The 17,361-nt window shown below is 48.9% G+C and overlaps 1 protein-coding gene across 7 annotated transcripts in view; it reads right to left on the bottom strand.

The window, feature by feature from the left end:
* FHL2 (four and a half LIM domains 2) overlaps window positions 1–17,361 on the bottom strand; it is a 48,098-nt gene that overhangs the window by 11,233 nt on the left and 19,504 nt on the right. For 3 of the 7 annotated variants that reach the window (XM_045587274.1, XM_045587275.1, XM_045587272.1), the window contains exon 2: window positions 6,480–6,654. In XM_045587274.1, the coding sequence (XP_045443230.1) occupies window positions 6,480–6,632 (153 nt within the window). In that variant the 5' untranslated portion in view covers window positions 6,633–6,654. Of the gene's footprint in view, window positions 1–6,479; window positions 6,655–13,866; window positions 13,907–14,300; window positions 14,320–17,361 lie in introns of those variants that run through there. The other 4 variants (XM_045587271.1, XM_036453987.2, XM_045587273.1 and 1 more) reach the window with 3 other exon arrangements.

Below are 17,361 nucleotides of genomic sequence, written 5' to 3'. Positions count from 1 at the left end.
AAACACAGAAAAACCACCCTGAAAAACCAACTGAAGACTGGCTGGAGAGAACCCTATAGCCAAGAATGGGAAGTGGAAACTGGCAGGCGAGGTGGAGGCGTGAAAGGGCTGGCCAGGCTCCCACACACAGCAGCCGAAGGTCGGGAGGGACATCTCAGCTGTGGGGGGTGACCACTGAGAACTCTGAGGTCTAAACCCAAAGCTGGACCCCCCAGCCCAGAGAACCAGGACTGAGAAAGGTGCCCACAGAACATCTGGCTGTGAATAGCAGCAGGGTTGCTGTCTGCCAGGGAGAGAGGCTGGAAATGCAGGCATCCTCTTAAAGGGCCAATGCACAAAACTGCATGTGCAGCCACTCACTGTGGACTCTGGCAGACGGAGGCTGAGTGGACTGGAGCTGTGTGAGTAGAAGCCAGGGGTGGGGGCACTCCGGTCTCCTGTGCTGAGTCATTCTCTCATGCTGCAGACTCTACCTTTCTCCTATGGACCTTTGCTATCCAGGTGGTTTCGGCCTGGAGTGAGTAGTAGCCACACCCAGTGGGAAGAACTCTTGCCCAACCTATGGTTCATAGCCTAAGACAAGTGAAGGCTGATAACAATTAGACCGCAGGCAGAGGCAGGACTCTGGATCCTCTGAATCTTTGGGAAAAGCAGACACTGCTGCACATCTGGTCCTTTCCAAAGGCATCCAGTCCCAGCAGAGGGAGCCATAAGCTGTGGAATGCTGATAGCTAACAGGGGGCCCCAGGACCAATCAGAAAGAGCGTCTGACATTGTTTTGCACTAGAGATTGGGAGTCATAACAGATCTACCTAATACACAGACACAAACCCAAACAGGCAGCCCAAATGGGGAGACAAAAAACAACAACCCCCAAATGAAAGAACAAGAGAATTCACTGAGAGATAAATGAAATGGAGATAAGAAATTTATCTGATATAGATAAATTTATCTGATATAGAGTTCAGAGAAATGATGGTAAAGATGTTCAACAGTATGAGAAAACATATAGTAACTATGAAAAAAGGACAGTCAGAAATAAAGACATAGCACTAATAAAGAACACATTGGAAGGAATACACAGCAGATTAGGGGAAGCTACGGATCAGATCAGTGAATTAGAAAACAGGGTTGAAAAAAATCACTCAATCAGAGAACCAAAAAGAAAAAAATAAAATAAAATAAAAAAAACAAGAAAACAGCTTAAGGGAACTGTGGGACAATGTGAAATGTAACAATATTCACAGAAAGGAAAGAAAGGGAGCAAGGAATAGAGAACCTGTTTGAAGAAACATCCTTGACATATTATGTATAGAAAACGCTAAAGACCCCACCAAAAAAACTACTAGTTTTAATAAATGAATTTGGCAATGTAGCAGATACAAAATTAACACCCGAAATCAATGGCATTTTTATTCTCCAATAATGAATTCTTAGAAACAGAAACTTAATAAATAATCCCACTTACCATTGCAACAACAAAATTAAGATACTTAGGAATCAACTTAATCAAGGATGTATAAGACCTGAAATCTACAGGATGTTGAAAAAAGAGATAGAGGAAGATATGAACAAGTAGAAGAATATACCATGTTCATGGATTGGTAGAATCAATATCATTAAAATGTTCATACTATCCAAGGCAATCTACAGAATCAATGCAATCCCTATTAAATTACCAACAGCATATTTCACAGATTTAGAACAAACTCTTCAAAAATTTATATGGAACCAAAAAAGACCTCCAATAGCAACAGCAATCTTGAGAAAGAAGAACAAAGTTGGAGGCATCACAATAATACAAAGCCATAGTAATCAAAACAACCTGGTACTGGCACAAAAACAGGCATATAGATCAATGAAAGAGAATAGAGACCCCAGAAATCAACCTAAGCCATTCACTCAATTAGTACTTGACAAAGGAGGCAAGAATATACAACGAAGTCAAAACAGTCTTTTTAATAAATGGTGCTGGGAAAATTGGACAGATACAAGCAAAAAAAAAAAAAAAAAAAAAAAAAAAAGGAAACTAGACCACCAACTTACACCATATACAAGAATAAACTCAAAATGGATAAGATTTAAATGTAAGTCATCAAACCATAAAAATCCTAGAAGAAACCATAGACAGCAAAATCTCAGACATCTCTCATAGCAATAGGTTTACAGATACATCTATTTGGGCAAAAGAAAATAAGGAGACTAAACAAATGGGACTACAGAAAATAAAGAGCTTCTGCACAGCAAAAGAAACCATCAACAAAACAATAAAAAAGTCCACTGCATGGGAGGACATATCTGGAAATGATACATCTTATGAAGGTTAACATCCAAAATATAAAAGGAACTCATATAACTTAACAAAAGGAAGACAAACAATCCATCAATAAATCAACAAATGACAAATGCTGGTGAGGGTGTGGAGAAAAGGGAACCCTCCTGCACTGCTGGTGGGAATGCAGACTGGTGCAGCCATTACAGAAAACAGTATGGCATTTCTTCAAAAAATTTAAAATGGAACTTCCATTTGACCCAGTCATCCCACTTCTAGGACTATATCCTAAAATACCCAAAACACCAATTAGAAATAATATATGCACCCCTATGTTCACAGCAACACAATTTACAATAGTTGAGATCTGGAAACTGCCCAAGTGCCTATCAGTAGATGAGTGGATAAAAAAGCCGTGGTACAATTACACCATAGGGTACTAGGCAGCAATAAAAAAGAAGAATCTCTTACCTTTTGAGATAGCATGGAGGGACCTGGAGAATATCATGCTAAGTGAAATAAGCCAGTCAGAGAAAGACAAGTATCACATGATCTCATTCATGCATGGAATGTAATCAACAAAATAAACTGATGAACAAAATAGATCCAGAGACAATGGAAGTCTGGAATAGACTGTGGAATCTCAGAGGGTGGGTAGGTGGGAAGAGACCAAAGAACTTGTATGTGTATATGCATAACCCATGGACACAGACAATAGGGTGGTGAAGGCCTGGGGCAGGCGATGGGGGTGGGCTAGGCGGGGTCAATGAGATAAAAAAGGGCACATGTGTAATACTTTCAACAATAAAGATTTAATTAAAAAATAAAATAAAAATAAAAGGCAGTCAGTACCACAAGATTAGCCCAATTCCCACAAACCCCACCCTTCAGAGGGCATCACATGAGGCTCAAGTGCCTGTGCTATTCTAAAAGAATGGCCCAGCTCTGCCCACTCAGTTGCTCCCTATGAAGTAGTAACAAACATTCTTTGCTACCGTTGCTTCCTCCACAAAGTCAATCATATCATTATTTCCGAGTTAAGAAAACTGTTCCAAATATTCAAAAGCACCAAATGGCAAAATCTAACTTCAAGTCAACATCTCTTTTTCTTCCAACATGTGGAAAGTCACATGGCATAATGCCACAAACAATAATCTGGGTTGAAAAGTTCAGCATGATTAACTCTTGACTTTGCAGCAGTTGTATTGATTTTGGCCCCATTTGGAAGATTCTTGTGTTTGCTCATAAAGTATGTGCTAAAGAATAAGGAGGTTTGTGGGTCTTTCCACTAAATCGTATTAGAGAAATGGTAAGTGATTTTTGTCATTTATTTACTTTTTAATATAGCTATCTAATAGTATATAAAAGCCTAATATGCCAATTGTTCCTGCGGGAGTTCTACTCACTATGATGTGCACTGATCACCAGGGGGCAGCGTGGGACGAAGGAAGACCCTGGGCGGCAGTCAGGGAAGGGAGGCCCCAGCCAGCAACCAGAAGGCCCCGATTGACTCTGATTGCTGGTCAGGTCTATGGACACTACCCATGCACGAATTTCATACACCAGGCCTCTAGTGTGTGTGTGTGTGTGTGTGTGTTTATTTCAGAGAGAAAGGAAAAGGTAGAGAAAGAAACATCAATGATGAGTGAGAATCATTGGTTAGCTGCCTCCTGTATGACCCACTGGGTACTGAGACCACATCCAGGGCATGTACCCTGGCCAGGAACCAAACTGTGACTTCCTGGGTCATAGGTTGACACTCAACCCAATTAGTTACACCGGTTTGTTTTGTTTTTACATTAGTCTCCAGTCTACGATGAGTACCTTTAAATATCCAAAATGTTTCCTCCTTTAAACTAGTTGTTCTTTGTTAGGATAATAAGTGAAACTTACACCTACTTAAGTCTTTTCCAGGTAAAGCTTTTATAAAATAACTAGAGGCCTGGTGCATAAAATTCATGCACTGGGAGGGAGAGGGGGGAGAAGGGGAGTGTCCCTCAGTCTGGCCTGCACCATCTCCAATCTGGGTCCCCTCGGGGAATGTTGGACAACCCTCTTGAAATCTGGGACTGCTGGCTCCTAACCACTCACCAGCCTGCCTCCCTGATTGCCCTTAACTGCTCACCCCCAACTGCCCCCTGCTCACCTCCAATTGCCACCCCCAGCTGGCCTGCTTGTTGCCAAATAACCTCCTGCTGGCCTGTGTGCCCTCAATTGCCCCCTCCCCCCCTTTGCTGGCCTGCTTGTCCCCAACTGCCCTCCCCTACCAGCCTGATCACCCCTAACCACCTCTGCCTCGGCCCTACCACCATGGCTTTGTTGGAAGGTCTCCCAGTTTAATTAGCATACTATCATTTTATTAGTATAGATTAGGAGTGTCAAACTCAATCAGAGAAGGGGCCAAAATCTAAAATCCAGCCTAAATCGCGGGCCGAATGGTTTACTGAACAGCCATAAACTGTCATTGTGATGGAAACGCAGCGGAGTGCCGTGATGACAGCGAGGTGCGGGCCACATTGCAAGGCCTGGCGGGACGGATTTGGCCCGAGGGCCTTGTGTTTGACACGTGTGGTATAGATGATTCTTTCCTGCTTGTTTAGTTGTTCCTCAAACTGGACACCTTTATTGGTGTTTTTATAATGGAAACTGATAAAGGGAGAGGTGTGTGGAGGGAACATGTTATGGGAAGGGCAGGGAAGCCAGGGGCAGGAAAGTGGCAGTTTGGATTTGGTAGTGACGCCTGGCTGCCATTCCTGGTGCCCAGGGCTCTTGTCTACACACCCTACACCCCAGGAAGTGGGCACCCTGGTGTCACCTCCATCTGAGAGATGTGAAGATGGCCAGAGGGCTCAAGTAGTCAGCCCCAGAGCAGACAGGTGGCGAGCCAGCCAGGCTGGAGCGGGCAGTTTGCATGCTCGGCCCTGGGATCGAGCAGGGACTGAGGGCTGTGAGGCAGGGACACCCCAGGAAAAGCTGGAGATGGAATTCAACTTCCAGGCTCGCAATCAGCGAGTTGCTCGGGCGCCGGAAGGCTGGACCTTTTGCAGGTTTCACAGGACCACCTCTGAGCTTCCTGTCCGGGCCCCTGGCTGCCTCTCCTGCTCTGACGGCAAAGCCACACGCCGCACGGCCTGGAGTGGGCACTGCACAGCCTCTGTCTCTGCTCAGGACCAAGGCCTCTGTCCGCACAAGATGGAAACCACCCGCGGTGGTCACCGCCTGCCTCGCGGCAGGAACGGAGGGCGCAGCCGACTGCCTGTGCCGGCCCCATGTGGCCAGCAAGGACGTGCAGGGACCGTGCACCGGACGGGTTAGAACAGCACCAGTGCACAGCCTCACTGGGTCAGTCAGCAATGAGGAACTGACATTTATAACAGTGACACAATCCCAAAAGCGCACAAAGGAATGAGAGCAGGAAATAGGGAAATGCCACAAATTTCCTGAAATTCGGGAATCCCTTTAGAGATTCCAGTGTGACCCCACTTTGTGCCCAGTCTAGGCTCCTGGGGGCCATCGCGGACAGCGCTGGGGGTGTTTCAGCAGCGGACCTGCAGGAAGAGGGCGACTTCAGACAGGCGGCCCCGGGGGTCCTTCAGCGGCCAGTGTGACAAACCCACTGAGCAGCACAGGCCGGCCGGGCAGGCGGGCGGCACCAGGGCCGGGGCCTCGGCTGGACCTGCTGGGCCCTCACAGCAGGACAGCGGGAATTCCCACACGTGTGCCTTTCCCCTGGAAAATGAAAGGGCAGATCCCGACCTCCTTCCACGACAGGGAGGAGCCCGCCCCTGCCACTGCACTCCCTGCTCTCCGGGGCGCAGGCCGCGGACTGGGCTGAGAGCACCTGCTCTGTGAGTCAGCGCAGAGCAAACATGAGTAAGCGTCGCCCCGGAGGGAGCTGGGGTGGGAGCTGGCGGCGTGAGATAAGGACGTGGATACCTGGACCTAAGACACGTAGGTGGACGCTCCGCCCGGCCTGGGAAAGCCTGGGCACGCCTACCCAAGGGGAGCGGGCAGGGACCGAACCAGCAGAGGGAAGAGGCTCGAAGACCCTGAAGGATCCGCCCTCGGAGTGGGGGTGGGGCGGGGCTCCCAGGGATGGGATTTCATCAGGGATACCATTGGGACTTCAGCACCACCTGCACCGGCCCGGGTTCCTGGGGCGCAGGGTGGGGGGAGGGCAGGGACCACGGGCACAGCGGGCCGGTACCTTGCAGTCGCAGCCGATGGGCTTGCTGCACTCCTCGCAGGTGCTGGCGTACAGGGCCTCGAAGCAGCCCACGCAGTAGGGGCTCTCCTCCCTCAGGATGTACTTCTTGCCGAAGAGTGACTCTTCGCAGTGGTGGCAGTCAAAGCGCTCCATCCTGACCCGGCTCCTCAGTGACCTGCCAAACAGGAGACAATCGTGTCACGGTGAGCACAGCGAATGCCGGGTGCTGGGCCTGGCGGGCGTGCCCTCAGTGCCACCTCCCGCCAACCGGTGGCTCCCTCCTCTGGCCAGTAACTAACTGGGCCTTGAAATGATCCTCGTTTTCAATACTTTTTAAAAAAGCATTGGAGGCAGTTTTGTGTCGACAGTGTCAGGAAAAGCCACCTCAGTTTTGGGCACAAGAGCATGTGCTTCAGAAGTGTGTGTGTGTGATGGCCTGCGCCCTCCCTGCCTGCTGGCCCCAGACAGAAAGGCAGGCTCACAAACAATGAGTTCATTTCTACGAACTTTCCATGAGTCCCATGTGCTCGTCAGTGTGAACAGTAAGAAACCGCAGTGGCCCAGGGAGGGCTTGGAGATGGTGAACCTTCGGTTGGAGGCCTATCGGACAGCATTCATTCCCCATGGCCTTGACATTGCACCGGGAAGCGCCTACCCTGGCACAGAAAAAGTGCCATGCATTCCTCGGGAGAGTCAGCTTCCTCAGATGAGAAGGCCTTCCCCCCATGCCCGCCGCCTGAGCAGCACGGAAGGCTGGCTTCCGAGGACGGGATCAGCACCGCCTGCAGGCGGAGGCCTCTCAGGCAGTGCCTCCCGGTTTTCCAAAGGATCAAGGATGCGTCTGAGGCCAGTCACTGCACTTTCCCAGGGTGAGCCTGGAGTGTGCATGAGCAGGAAGGGACAGGGAGGGGCGGGGACAGGTTTTCCCCTGGCCTCCTCCCCGTGTGCCATTCCCGTACAGGTTAGAGCGCTTCCAGAAATACCCGGTGTGGACAGACACCTCCGGGGCATGGAAGACACAGAGCTGACATTCTGCAGGAATATATTCTCAAGTGGCAATATTTTATTTGTGAAAAGTAAAAAGTTCAATAAATTGTTAAATATGTAGACTGGCTGTGTAACTCTGAGCCATGTTGCATGAATTCTAATTAAACTTGTTTCAATTCTCTGTCATTTCAAACCAGTTAAGTGTGAGATTTCATAATAAAACCCTATGATGCAAATAAAATATTGTTGCCTGGTTTATAATAGTAGCAGATATGACAGTGTTTATTAATTTTGTACTCCTGTATATACAAGGTCTTGACAACTGTAAGCTAAGAAATGAACATTATTCAAGTATCCGGACTTGGTTATTTCCAGATTTATAGAACATTTTTCCCCCAAGAGTATTGAATGTGCAGCTGGACACATGTGGTAAGATCCAGCCTTCTGAATTGCTCTTCCTGGAGTTAAAGAAAACACTGTCTGGATGTTCCTGTAATAACATCACAAGACGAGGCTCTTAAGCATTTGAATTATTATTCTGTGACCCACCATATAAATATGCTTTATTTTTGTTTTTACTAGCAAAAGTTTATTTAGGAAGTCACAGAGGTACAAGTGAGCCCTGGAGAAGTGAGCCAGCTGGGCTGTGTGGGCCCAAGGAACACGTTACAGAGGCAAGAGAAGGGCCCTCGGAGCTTAGGAGAAGGAAGCAGAGGCAATGTGCCTGGGAAAGAAAGGGATGGGGAAAGGTGGGCACCCACGCATGCGTGTGCGTGTGTGTGTGCGTGTGCGTGTGTGAGAGAGAGTGAAAGAGAGAGAGAGAGAGAGAGAGAGAGAGAGAGAGAGACACTGAATATACTTTGCACAGAAGCCCTCACAGACTGCAGCAGCAATGCTGGAAGAAGACTGGATGCTCTCCTGCAATTCCTCAGTTTTGAAAGTGGCTGTCATTTATTTCATCACAATTGAACACTGTCCTTCCAACACACATACTTTTCCAATAAACGCTGCCATTTATTTGTGGAACCAGAGGTTTATGGTCCATTTTATTCACACAAATATAAGAATAATACCTCGAGAATATGAAATAAAAACGAAAGAGAGGAGGAGAGAATCCAAGATGGCTGCACAGGTAAACACTTAACGGCAGCTGCACACAACAATTTCAATAAAATACAACTAAAATATAAAATGGACATTACCCAGAACTACAGGAAAGTTGACTGACTGGAAATTCTATCAATACAACGAGAAGGAAAGAGAAAACCAGAAGGAAAATCAGAGGAGCTGTAAAAGCCTAAGGTACGGAGACAGGTTGCGTGCGCAGAGAGGACAGAGCCGGAGAGGAGGGGGAGACTGAGTGCCTGGCTGGCGTTCCCTAGCGGGAAGGAGATAAAAGCCCCGGACTGTGCTGAACCCCAGTTCTGGGTGAGACCCTGGGGACCCAGGCTCATACAGAAGGAGCCCGGGCTGTGAGGCAGAATCTCGGGGGAGCGGCGAAAGGCAGAGCCCCCGGAGTCGCTCACATTATGCGTAGAGGACAGACTGTTGACTCTGCTGCCAGATTGCCCTAGCGGGAAGGAGACAAAAGCTCCGGACTGTGCTGAGCACCAGTTCCGACTGCACTGAACCCCAGTTCTAGGCCAGACCCCGGGGACCCAGGCTCATACAGAGGGAGCTTGGGCTGTAAGACGCAAACCCAGGGGAGCGACGAAAGGAGGTCCCAAAGGCGCGCACATTGTGCGCAGAGAACAGTCGGGTGGCTGTGCTGTGGGATTGCCCTGGCAGGAAGGAGACAAAAGCTTCAGACTGCTCTGAACCTCTCTTCCAATCCCACTTCCAACTGAACTGAACTCCAGTTCCAGACTCATTGGGGGAGAGCCTAGACTGTTTGGTAGCCGGCAAAACTCGAGGGCACCTCACTCTCAGAGGTGCTTGCAGCAAGTACCGAAGGACCCTGAGGAACACTGAAACTCAGGAGCCGAATAGGGCGGGGCTGACGGAAGCCAAGGCTGTAGGCTCCACCCTGAAACTCTGCCCCATCCAAGCAGAACACAGAGACTTTTAAGGCTACCAACTCAGGAAAGCTGCGAAAATGTTGAGACAAGAAAATAGATCACAAACGAAAGAAATGGAGGACAAAAAGCGACTGGATATAGAGTTCAAAACCACGCTTATAAGGTTTTTCAGGAATTTCCTAGAAAAGGTCGATAAGACCTATGAGGATATGAAAAGGGATCAACTAGAAATAATAAGACATCAACAAGAAATAATAAGGTATCAACAAGAAATAAAGAATGCATTGTCTGAAATAAAAAATATTATACAGAGTCCTAAAAACAGAATGGAAGATCGCAAGAATCAAGTCAAAGATTTGGAACGTAAAGAGCCAGAAGACACTCCTCCGCAGAAGCAAGAAGACAAGAGAATCCAGAAAGTTGAAGATAATGTAAGAAGCCTCTGGGACAACTTCAAGTGAACCAACATCAGAATTATGGGGGTCCCAAAAGAGGAGAGAGAGCAAGATATCGAAAACATACAGAAAGAAATAGTGACAGAAAACTTCCCCCACTTGGTGAAAGAATTAGACTTACAAGTCCAGCAAGTACAAAGAACTCCAAACAAAAGGAATCCAAAGAAGACCACACCAAGACACATCATAATTAAAATGCCAAGAGCAAAAGATAAAGAGAGAATATTAAAAGCAGCAAGAGAAAAGCAGGTAGTTACCTATAAAGGAGCACCCATACAATTGTCAGCTGATTTCTCAACAGAAATCATGCAAGCCAGATGGGAATGGCAAGAAATATTTAAGGTGATGAATAGCAAGAACCTACAGCCAAAAATAATCTACCCAGCAAAGCTATCACTCAGAATTGAAGGCCAGATAAAGAGCTTCATTAATAATAATAATAATAATAATAATAATAATAATAAAAAGCTAAAGGAGTTCATCACCACCAAACCAGAATTATATGAATTGCTGAAGGGGGTTCTTTCGGAAGAGAAAGTAAATAAAGATAAAAACTATGAACAACAAATATGTAACTATCAACAAGTCAATCTAAAAACCAAGGAAATTTAAAAAAAAATCTGATGAACAATATTAACTGTTGAATATAATAGAATCAGAGGTATGGAAGGGGAGTGGACTGACGATTCTCAAGGAAAAGGGGAGAGGGGGGATGTGGGAAGAGACTGAACATAAACTGTGCACCTATGGATGAGGACAATGGGGGGTAGGGAAAGGGCAGAGGGTGGGGTGGGAACCTGGTGGAGTAGAGCAATGGAGGGGGGGAAAAGAAGGAACGTTTGTAATAATATGAACAATAAAGATTTATTTAAAAAAAAAAAGAGAGAGAGGAGGAAACAGGGATATATGAAATAAAAACAAAAGGAGACAGAACGACAAATCACGGAATTTTAAAAGCTGCCAGAAACTCCCAAGATTTTCTAGTTTCATTTTATGGAGGCAAAACTGGAGCCCAGGAGTCTTTCTGTTATTGTTAATCCTTACCAGAGTATATTTTTCAAGAGATTGGAAAAGCGGGAATTGGGGTGGGGGGAGAGACAGAGAGAGAGATAAAAATATCGATGTGCGAGAGACACATCAATTGGTTGCCTCCTACACATGCCCTGACCAGGCCAGGGATCAAACCTGCAACTCAAGTACCTGCCCTTGACTAGGAATCAAACCCAAGACCCTTTGTTATGCGGGCAGGCGCTCTAACCACTGAACAACTGGCTGGGAGTCTTCATGAGAAAGGGTGATTCACATGAGTTTTCACATGAGCTAGGCATCTAAATTTGAAAAAACAAACTCCCAGTCTCAGAGCAAGTGGGCTGGGACAAGCACAGGCCCTGCTGGCTTCTCCGATAACCTCTCCAGAGCACCATGTGTGTGTTCCCAGCTGGTGAGAGGGTGGACCTTCTTTCCTAGAAGGCAGTGGCCACGGCATCTGTTTGCTACCTCCTCCGAGTGCACAAGCCCAGGACAGAAGTAACTGCAGCGAGTCACTCTGAGCAGAGGAGGGGCTCCCTGTCAGCTCAAAGCCTGACGCAGGCGCTCCAGAGGCACAGCCAGGGGAGCCGAGCTCCCTCCGGGACGGCAGGACAGGCCTCCTGCAGGAGGTGTTCCTGTGCTGGGGAAGGGTGGCGGCTGACCCTGCCGGCCCAGGGCAGAGTGAGCAGAGGCATGGAGACAAGCAACAGGGGAGGGCGGGGGCCACCCCAGGAAGACGGGAGTGAGGGGTGCCGCTTCAGGAATGGCGGAGATGAGGCGGAGAAGGTAGTCGGAGGCCGGACAGCAGGGCCTGGGGCCTTAGTCATGAACACGTGGGCAGGAGTTTAGCACGGTAGCTCTCCGAGCTTGCAGTGCGCGTGGAGGGGACGCCCAGGGCCCTTCTGAGAGCTGGGTGGGAGCCCACACGGCGGAGGGCAATGACTCAATGAGTTCCCAGGAAGTCAGAGTCCATTGCTGACTCATTTCTTCAGTAAAAACAGGACGTCTTGGTTCAATCAGGGCTGTTTCAACCTAACTGTGTGTGATCGCTGACCCTCTCTGAACCTCAGGACTCCTTAACAAGGTACACATATATTCCTCCCGTCCACCGCCTGCTCACAGCAGTGCTGCCAGAACGACGCAACAGCATGCAAGAGCCACCCAAACCGAAGGTGTGGCTGCTGACTTGTTCCTTCAGTGATCGACTCCAAAGCACGGCGTCCTGAGTTCCTGTCCCCGCGAGGAGAGGTTATTCTCCGGCGTCACCCAGGCTCCGAGCAGCAGGGCCTGTGAAGAGCTGGGTCTCAGGCAGCAGGCGTGGCTCCAGGCCGAGCGAACTGCTGTGGGCAAGGCCCGTCCCAGGCTCAGGGGGCAGGGGAAGCGGGGGGGGGGGGGGGGGGGGGGGGGGGGGGGGGGGCAGGGAGAGACTGTGATCTGCGTCCTCTCAGCCCCACGTTGGGTCAGATGCAAGAATCAAGTTCGGAGAGCCCTGGGGCAGAGATGCACTGGGCTCACCTCCTAAGGAATAATTACTATTTGAAAGTCTACAGTTTAGATGGGCATAATTTTTATCTTCTCAGATTCAAAAACTGTGAAACAAAGTTTGAGAGGGTAAGTGTCAGAGTCAGGGAGAAGGAGAAGGAGCACAGGAAGGCGGTGAGGGAAGGGGGGCAGTGCTGAGAAGGAGGTGAAGGGAGAGAGGGAGGACATGGGCAGCCAGACGGCATCCATTGTTTTGACCGGAGGGTTTCTTGAGAACCACAGGAGGGCCCGAGTGGTGGACAGCCTCCGCTGGGCACGCTGGCCCAGCCTCTGCTTCTCAGGCTCACCCATTCTTCCCACACGGGCGACCCGCAGAGTCACCTTCACCTAACACGGCCAGATGTGCAATAACAGACTCAGTTACGCCTCCTTTCTGATTATCTCTCTCTCTCTTTTTGTTAATCCGCATCCGAGGACATTTTTTCCCATTGATTTCTTAGAGACAGTGGAAGGGAGAGAGAGAAACATCCACGTGAGAGAGACAGTGGAAGGGAGAGAGAGAAACATCCACGTGAGAGAGACGGTGGAAGGGAGAGAGAGAAACATCCACGTGAGAGAGACGGTGGAAGGGAGAGAGAGAAACATCCACGTGAGAGAGACAGTGGGAGGGAGAGAGAGAAACATCCACGTGGTTGCCTCCCTCATGCACCCTGACCAGAGTCAGGAGTCCAACTGCAGCTCAGGTACGTGCCCTTGATGGGGAGTCCACCTCGGGACCCTTTGGTCCATGGGCCAACGCTCTAACCACTGAGAAACCGGCCAGGGCGCCAATCATATCTTTTCTAACTACCTATAATACTTTGCTCTGACCCCCAAGACACCATTTCCCTTCTCCCTCTCCAAACCCAAGGTCTTTTAGGTCAACTGCGACTTAGGACACTCCTCTAACAGTTCCTAAAGAGAAGTCAGTCCCGACAAAGCCAGGGCCACCTCTAAAGCCACCGGGAGCCAGCTAGGAAATGCCATCGCTTGTTAACTATCAACCAGAGCTTTTCAGAGAGAAGGAAAAAGATAAAACAAACAAACAAAAACATGATCAATAAAATGGCTATAATTACATATCTATCACCAATTGTATGTAAAAACCAAAATAAAGAAACAAGCAGAACAGAAACAGACTCAGACAGACACAGGAGACACTCCGATGGTTGCCGATGGGAGGGGGTGCTGGGTGAGAGGTGAAGGGGTTAGAAAGAACCAATCGGCAGTTACAGAACAGTCCCAGGGATGTGAGGTACAGCTCGGGGAATAGTCAGTAAGGTTCTAATGACTCTGTGTGGTGTCAGAGGGGCGAGCTTTATCAATCAGCGATATAATGTCCTCTGACACCGCGTGACCAGAAAGCAGGACCCTTACCGCCAGCACTTCTCAACGGTCTGGCTGAACTCCTTCTTTTCAGTGAAAATTCTGGTGAAAGGGAGAGGGACCAGTTCAAGAGATGTTGCTATTAAAAAAAATATATAATAATGTGCCTTCGAATTCTCCTGAAACAGATTTTTAGATTATTGGTAAGCTGTAAGATTGACTATGCCTAAAGAAATATGATATATTTATGAATTAATTGAATGACTCTGAACTGAGTACATCTATGAGCATGCGCCAGGGATGTATCATGATTTGGTATATAAACTGGTGACTTTCAAAGGCAAAACAAAAATCTGATTAGTCTCCATAAAGAAACGTCTTCTGTGAAAGACAATGCTTGAATAAGGTAACTGCTGTCCTGCACATATTTTTAAATATGGAATACCGAAAAGAAATGGGGAAATGATAAATGTCAAATTTCTGACCTTAACTCCATAAATACAAGAATTGATGTCTGCTGGACTTTTAGATTCAGTCACCAGGAATGTGTGAGGCAACCACTATTTCGCACGAACTGCCTTAGGTACTGGGACACTGAGATAAGACATACAATGTCTGGAAGAGTCCCAGTCCAGTTCAAGCCCAAAGAATTTAAATCACCTTCCAGATGCTATCTTGTAAGTTAATCTCAAAACATGTCAGTTCAGTCGATGCTAGACAAGCATAATTATGCAGCTAGAATGGTGGGCTGTCTCAGGTTCATAAATCTCCTCAGTGCAGGGGTGAGGGGGACCCACTGCACAGCTCTACCACAGCACTGCCTTCCTGGGACCTGGAGCAAGTTATCTACACGTTCGTGCTCTCTCACCAGAAACCTCATCCTCTCCCTCACTCTCACCCTCACCCTCACCCTCTCCCTCACTGTGAGCCTCTCACCCTCTCCCTCACCCTCACCCTCACCCTCACCCTCACCCTCACCCTCTCCCTCACCCTCACCCTCACCCTCACCCTCTCCCTCACCCTCACCCTCACCCTCACCCTCACCCTCTCCCTCACCCTCACCCTCACCCTCACCCTCTCCCTCACCGTCACCCTCACCCTCACCCTCACCCTCACCCTCTCCCTCACCGTCACCCTCACCCTCACCCTCACCGTCACTCTCACCCTCACCGTCACCCTCACCGTCACTCTCTCCCTCTCCCTCCCCGTCACCCTCTCCCTCACCCTCACCCTCACCCTCACCCTCTCCCTCTCTCTCCCTCCCCCTCCCCCTCCTCCTCCCCCCCTCCCCCTCCCCCTCACCGTCACCATCACCCTCACCCAGTCTCCGAAAGGCAGCTTGTTGTTGTGCTCTGTGGGCTGCCTGGCCTTCCATCTACTATGGCCCTCATGTGGCCTTTTCCTTGGGTGACCCCAACTTTCAGGAGAGCCTGGCCTTGGCCTCCTCACCCTCCAGCCCGCACCTCCCGGTGCTTTCCAGCAGACCGCGGCAGGGTCCTGTCGGGGTCGCTTACACAGGTCTCGCTACTCTGTGCATGGAGTGGCTGTCCTTTTTCTAAAAGTTGTATCATCACAGACAGATCTTTCTTTTTGACTGAAAACCTAAGTATTTGCAGACTTCACGGATGCCCTTGGACATGGATTTTATTTACCCCCAGAACCAGGGCAGCTGCTCTTTTCATTGACATAGACATCACTTATCCCACTTCGTACCCTAAGCCAAGAGGAGATCTCTAAGTCATAGACTAAATGGGGCAGTAAAGGGTGACGAAGGCCGAGGACGAGTGTGATACAGGTGATGTCCAAGTTCAGGCCAGGTGTGAGAATTCCTCATCAGAACTGGATCACCATAGAGACCAAATGCTGCCCCGAAGCCCTCATTAGCTCCCAAGAGGACAGACACTATAGTTTACAGCAAAGGGAACGTCAAGACCAGCAGAGCAAAGGCGTGATGGAGTCTTAAAGAGCACGACGAAGAGGTGGTGGGAGACTTTTCACACAAGTTCCTGGGGAGCTACAGTAGTCAGGGTTCTCCAGGGAAACAGAACCAATAGGAGAGGGAATATACAGGGTTGCAAAGCCCTCGAACAGGAACACCAGTGGTGCGAGTTCCCGTGCCAAAGCCAGCAGCTCAAGGCCCCAGGGGAGCTGATGCTTCCGTCCGAGGCCGAAGCTGGAAAGCACTCTGCCCCAGCTGGGCAGGTGGTGTTCCCTCTTCGGGGCCTTCATGTTATATCAGGTCTTCAACTGATTGGATGAGGCCCACCCACGAGGAGAAGGGCAATCTGCTTTACTCTGTCTCCTGATTCAAATGCTAATCGAACCCAGAAGCACCCTCACAGTCACAGCCAGAAATAACTTGTGTCTGGGCACCCCAGCGTCCAGTCAAACTGACATAAAGTCCATTGCCACAGGGACTAAAGTCCAAACCCATAATTTACTACAACAGAGACAATTCATCATCTCCTTCTCCTTCCCCCCACCCCCCAAATCCCAGGGCCAGCGCGGTCCCTGGAGAGCAGACTCTGAGGCGCTAGAGAAGAGCCTGCATCGTGTTCAAGGTGGCCGTCTTGAGAGCGTGGCCTCTCAGTATAATTCCATCTGATAAATGGGCTTCGGAAAATTCTCATAATGAAACGACAGGAAGTATCCAAGATCTCTGTGTTCACCCAAGCGTGGCATCTGAGTCAGAGAAATTTCCCTGCTCCAGCCCCCTTGCTGACCACGGAGGCAGCCTGAGCTCGGAGGGAGGCTGGGAACTGACCTGGTGCCGGCAGGAGTGCAACCCAGGCCTCCGAGGCCCCGTCTAATTCTTTCCAACATCCACTGGGCATTTCTGCCTGCAAGTTAGAGTTCTTTCAATTCTGGAAGCGATTTCACAAGCTATCTTGGGTCAAAGTATGCAACCTCAATGCAATATTCAGGTGTGCCCCACAGCTGAGTGGTGAGACCTCCAGCTCTTGAGTTAAGCTGTCTGGGCTCAGATCTCAGGACCAGGGGCATTTACAGGTGGGGAAACCTTAACCAAAAGTTACCTGCACCTCTCTGTGCTTCAGTTTACGTGTAAAAACAAACGTAACATCAAATACCAATACACTGCTCTCGACGTGCGGGCTTGATAACAACCCTGCAAACAAAACACTGTGGGATCTGTTTTCCAGCTGAGAAAACTGAGGCTCGGACTCAATCTGGAAATCGCGGTGGATCACAGCTTATATAAATGCACAGTGAAATGTCCTTCATTGGCTTGGGTTTTATGGAAGTTTAATTGTTCGACCAGAGTCCCAAGTACTTCTAAGACGTGCTTCAGATGTTTCTTGGTCTATACCCTCTAGGGCAGTGTTTCCCAAAGTGTGGTACGCGTACCCCCAGGGGTACGGGCAGAGTTTGGTGGGGGTCCGCGTTGCACCGGAGTTCGATGGGGATATGCACTGCACCGGGCTTAGCTGCGCCTAATTCTATGTTCTCATGAGTATGAGGGGTACTCAGCGTTAGGAAAATTATAGAAGGGGTACACATATGTCAAAAGTTTGGGAAACACTGCCA

The sequence above is a fragment of the Pipistrellus kuhlii genome, unplaced genomic scaffold (genome assembly GCF_014108245.1).
Source record: "Pipistrellus kuhlii isolate mPipKuh1 unplaced genomic scaffold, mPipKuh1.p scaffold_m20_p_27, whole genome shotgun sequence".
In the NCBI taxonomy this organism is placed as follows: domain Eukaryota; kingdom Metazoa; phylum Chordata; class Mammalia; order Chiroptera; family Vespertilionidae; genus Pipistrellus; species Pipistrellus kuhlii.
This window is presented reverse-complemented; position numbering and strand designations above follow the sequence as displayed.